Raw genomic sequence first — 5,457 nt, forward strand, 5'->3', positions numbered from 1 at the left:
CTGCAAGTACTTTTTCTGTAGCCTGTAATGAGAATTCAGCCATCAGAGAAACAAGAAGCTTTGACAGCTGTACCAGTCACTATTGATATATAGTTGATTGGGTTAAAACTCATAAAAACCCTCGAATCAGAGGATAAAAGCTCTACGCAAACACTACTTAAGGTCACCCTCTTTCAGTGTGGAAGTTGTTCTCATAGAAGCCAGTAAATAGACCCCAGGAGCGTGCTACGACCACAGCTACAAAACAGGAATTTATCGGGCTTATACCAAAGCCTGCACACACTATTAAACCCAAAATACAATGTTACACTTTTCCTGGGCACTTACGCCACACCAGAAATAAGACTCAAATGGCTGAACATGAAACAGGAAAGCACACCAAGATATACAGCTCAAAGTTTTTAGCCAGACCTTGTAATCTCAGAAGTATTCACAAAGTTTTCTGAAAAAGGAATACACAGTATTAACTTTCAAGTGATCTTTCCTAAGGAAAAAATAAAACTCTCTTAAAATACTAGTGTCCCCCTGGTGACGCAAACTTCCCTAATTCTTTAGATACAAAGCAGATGCAAAAACGTCAGACTTGGAGACCTTCAGGGTCACTAAGAATAAAAAACATGGTTCAGTCCTCTCAGGGGCTGTCAACTCCTGCCTCAGTATGATTTGCATAAAGACCAAAGATTCCCCTCTAGTTTTCAGCTCCATCTTTATTCATTTGTTGTTCTACTAATACTATCCCAATTCAAACACCATCTCTTAACCTTCAAAATATTAATTGCAGAGCTAGGATGACCCTCCGTAGGCCACACAAGCCAACTGCTCCCAGGTTCCTCTCAGAGTAGTCTTTTCCATTCCAGTAATCATGCTAGAGCCCTTCTCTGCAGCTGTTGCCAGCTGAAGTCCCCCTTCTAAAAGGTGACAAAAAAAAATTCAAGAACATCAGTTCTTCAGCAGCACTGCAACCCAGGGTACAAACTACAACCTCAAATAATGTCAGCATTAAAGGAGGTAGGTGCACTGTAAATACCACTACTTGCAGTAACAATGGAGAACTGGAGCTTTCTTACACAGTCAGGTCTTTCTCTTCCTTTATGCGCTCAATATTGCGCCTGAGCAGTGTATTCTCATGTTCCGTTTCTACCAGCTCTTGTGTGACCTCATTCAGTTCTTCTTTCTGCTCCTCAAGGAGACGCTTTGTCAATTGCTGCTGTTCCTCCTTTTTCTGCAGCTTGGCCTGATAAAGATATTTAAATAGAACTTAAGACAAACCAGGTGCTTTTAAAGTGATACACAGAATCCACATCTCAAACCAGTGAACCAGCTATTCAACTGCACCAAACAACAAAAGACCATGCTTTTTTTTTTTTCCCCTTCGCCTAGATACTTCCAGGCTATTCCGGTGCACAAAGGGCATAATTCACTTATTGCCTGGAAATACCTCCCATCCCACAAACACAGGGAGACACAAGTGTCCTGTCTCTAAGTCACATACCAAAAATCGTCATCAGCCATGAGACGTGACAGACCTCAAACATGGCAGGAAAGGAGCTCTGGTAGCAGTTCACATGCTGGAGACAGCTCCCATTGCTCCACTATTGCTTTGTGGATCCAGGAAACTGGGTGAAATCAAACTAAATAGTCCCTGGCATTTTGTTTCCATCTACCCATTTTGGATTACTCAGCAGGTTCTGTGGCAGCTCAGTGTCACTGCTGGTAGCGTGATTGGAGTTGCGTACAGACTACTCAAGAGCTGAATGGGGCTCAGAAGTTGACTACTGCTCCTCATGAATGACATGCGCATCTCATTTGGCAGTTAAGAGCACTACAAACAGTTGAAGATGTGAAAGAAGAGAGTACATAGAGGGGGGCTGAACTACTTCAGAAAGGACTCTGGTACAGAAGACAGATTATTTGGAAACTGAAGCACAGCAATACCTTATTAAATGGATAATGTTTTAAAATGTTTCATAGTAGGGCTTAAGATCTCACTAGGATAGTTCAGCTCTTCTAAACAACTCAGATTGATTTTATCTTTTAAGCAAGCTACCAACGGCCTGGGTAGCCTTCCATTGCACCAAGACTTGACTCCAACCTCCAGCTTCCTTTGCCAAAAATCAGCTATAAAGCCAAAGTCAGCAGGTCTTTACACTGTCTCCTCACCTCATTTTTCAGCGTTCCCACCACATTCATCAGGCTATCTATCTTCTTTTCATATTCGTTCATTTTGCAGCAAACAGCATCTGCCTCATCTGTAGAGAGGTCACTCAGGCGCAATTCTGACAGCATTTTTTCTGAATCTGGAGGTGTAATTTCTAGGCGGTGAGTGGGTCCCTGGTAGAAAAGCAAGAAAGGGCATAATTTTTTTAGTATAAAGTTGTAAACAGCATTCTAACCCTAACTAACAGTATTCTAACCCTAACTCTGCCAAAAACAGAGACCAGGTCCCATCACTGCAATAAAGACTAGTAAGGAAAAAAACATTTGTAAGCAGCTCTTTTCATTTCCATCAGGGAAAGGTCAAGAATGCAGAAAGACTAGAACAGAAAAAGAATAAAAAATAATGGAAGTTCAAATTCTCATCTAGGAAGGAAGGAATACAAAAGGCAAAACTATCAAGTCATGAGAAAGAAAATATTACACAATACTACACAAATGCTCCATGCTTCAGAAGAGACTAAAAACAGCAGTCCCTTGCTGTGCCTCCAGGTGAGATCTTGCAGGGGACTAATAAAACTACAATAAACAAAGAAATTTGTCTGGCTTCTAGAGGGAGAAAGTCATGGTATAGCCATAGGCTGCTAATTAATTTCCAATTTTTCTATGTTAAAAAGTGAAAAAGATTTATAGAAGACACTTAAAATGGATGGTAGGTGACAGCAGCCTTCTTTCAGACCAGCCCAGCTCCCTCACTACACAGCTGCTCTCTTCAATCTCAGATAAACCTGAAAGTCTGTTTTAAAGAGCAAAAACAGCTATACCTCCCATTTGCAGGTGGACTCCCGGACAGACGTTTTGCCTGGGGGCATCCAGGGGGCCTTAGTTTTCAGCCGGACAGCTCGGCACATGTTCACAGTATCCCCTTTCGTTTTCTGTTTGTGCTTTTGCTAAAGAAAGAGAAAATAAAATAAATCGCAGACTCTTAAAGAAGCATTTACAATTATTAGTGCTGCAAAACCAAATGAAGGATCATTCACACAAAAATATCACATAGTGTTTCACAGGATACATCAGATAAGACGAGCCAGCAGCTATCAGAGGACGCTAACACCAGCCAGAAGGAAAGGTTATTGCACATTCAGTTGACAGTACGGCTAGATGTAGTACATTCTTGTCTATCACATAGCAACTCTGTTATCTCACTGGGATACCGGCACTTGTGATGTGATGAGAGCCTTACCCAGCAGGCCAGGGGTGGGAGATTGGGGCTGGGGGAAGGAAGTCTCCTCTGAATGGAGATACACAAAAAAATACCGCAATACAACCCATTCATGTGAAGAAGGAACAACCTGGGAGATCCCTTCTCCATTCCAGATTCATCTCACAGAAGAGCACCTCTATCATTTGACATCAGCACTACCAGAGAAAAAAGAACAGTGCAGTGTGATGGGTTATGAAAAGCCCCTGAAGCATTTTCCCTGCTTCGCAGTCAACTAATAGATCCACATTTATTTGTCTTGAACTCGAGGAGCTCTAACTGAAGGAAAGTTAAAGTGGTTTTGCACAATTCTAACCTTAGGAAAAAATCAGATGTTCTAAATATTCCCTACAGGCAATTAATTAATAGGAGTCATTGATTTCACTGTCAGGCCCTAGCCCATTATGATATTTGCCATTAGCAAACACAAAATTAATAGAGGGCTTAGAACAGGATGTCTGCATGTAAGGAAGAATGAGCTAGCAACCTCCATCACCTTTTGAGAACAACTTTACATAAACACCCAATTACAAAAGAGGGTATGACATAGCTAGAAACTCAACTTTGGTATTGCCTTCTACCTACTGTGGATAAGGCTATGAAGAGATCCTCCTTGCTGCATAGCTCAGCGGACTGAGAAGGTGCTTAATGCCAGGAGATGGTTTGAATCCAGACTCTTTTTTTCTAAATGCATTTATTTTAATACAGTCAAGATGGAATTTGAAACACCTAGATATTACCTTTCCCCAAACCTTTCCTACAAAACCAGGGATGAAGCCAAAGAAAAACCATTATCGGGACACAAATTAAGGAAATAAAAGCAAAAAATTCCCCCAAACCCCATCACACTGGAAGCAAAACTCCTCACAATCACACACTTGAACATGAAAAATAACTATACATTCAATATCATACTTAAATCGTCTTCAACACAGAAGATGTGTTACTGAAAATTCACCATTGAATATAAATTCAAGTCTCACAGTTCTAATACAACAGTAAAACAGACCTTGAAGATTTTGTGGTGCTTCTAGGACCGTTCACCTTCCTCTTTGTAGCCCTTGCAAACACCCAGCTACACGCTCCTACCTGGCATTTTGCAGGTGTGCTTTTCTGACTCTTTTTAATATGGACATGGACAGGGGTGTTTTCATCCACATGGACGTGCAAAGGGGGAGATGAGGAACGGTTCTTCATGGCTCTTCTCCCACAAACGGGAAAGGGCAATACAATGAAAGGAAACCTGTGAATAAGGAAACTGGAAATAACAACATTTCCCTCTGTGCCAGAAAGCAACAATGGCCAGCCTTGGTTAAAGTTTGAGCTTTCTTTCAGTAGCATCTGCCATTTTGAATTGCACGCTATTTTGCTGTAAAGCCAGGATTAATACAAATAACTTCTCTGCTTCTGGTATTTTCTGCTTTTAACATGGTTATTAAAGACCAAATACAGTTGGATTGACAGCAGGTGTTTGTAAGAGTCATTGGAGTTCAAAGTCTTAGAACAAATGAGAAAATCAAGGGTTCCAGTAACCAACACAATCTGATTATAAAGAGAAGCATTAATTTAACAGTTTAGTTAAGAAAAATCAACAGGAAACCATCAGATCCTTCCATCCTAGAACCCTGAACCTGTAAACTCTTTCATATGTGCTTAACTTTAAGTGTCTTTTTGAAGTTAAACAAATGCTTAAAAGCTTTTGGATCACGGCATTTCTATAATCTTCAAAAAAAAGCATAACCTTAACCAGTATCTAACACAACATGAAAAGCCTAGAGATGCAAGGTTAAAGTCATCACCTTTGAGCTTGATGCTTTGGTTGAGGTAATGATATAATGCAATTGCAAATCTTACAAAAATCTACCAGCAGCACTAATCCGATTCTGGCAGAAGGGTTTTTATCAGCCTAGGTAAAATTACTTACAGTTATTCTAAAGCTTTTAGCTGTTCTGGATGCTGCGCTCTGTGCAGAAACTGAAGTCACTCCATCGTTGATGGATGAGGGACACCTGATACAGAAATAATAAAATGACCACTAATAA

The 5,457-nt window shown here is 40.6% G+C and overlaps 1 protein-coding gene across 1 annotated transcript in view; it reads right to left on the reverse strand.

The window, feature by feature from the left end:
- The window catches only part of LOC104073798 (outer dense fiber protein 2-like), a gene marked incomplete at its 3' end in the record, with an annotated part of 9,920 nt that extends 5,308 nt beyond the window's left edge, over positions 1-4,612 (reverse strand). Inside the window, exons 1-5 of the mRNA XM_009573719.1 lie at positions 4,505-4,612; positions 2,979-3,104; positions 2,161-2,331; positions 1,068-1,234; positions 1-22 (exon numbers count right to left, since the gene is read on the reverse strand). The exon at positions 1-22 is cut by the window's left edge and continues 132 nt beyond it. Coding sequence (XP_009572014.1) covers positions 1-22; positions 1,068-1,234; positions 2,161-2,331; positions 2,979-3,104; positions 4,505-4,612 — 594 coding nt within the window. The remainder of the gene's footprint in view (positions 23-1,067; positions 1,235-2,160; positions 2,332-2,978; positions 3,105-4,504) is intronic.
- Positions 4,613-5,457: the final 845 nt, after the last annotated feature.

This window comes from Fulmarus glacialis, unplaced genomic scaffold, assembly GCF_000690835.1.
Source record: "Fulmarus glacialis isolate BGI_N327 unplaced genomic scaffold, ASM69083v1 scaffold2193, whole genome shotgun sequence".
NCBI classification, from domain to species: Eukaryota; Metazoa; Chordata; class Aves; order Procellariiformes; family Procellariidae; genus Fulmarus; species Fulmarus glacialis.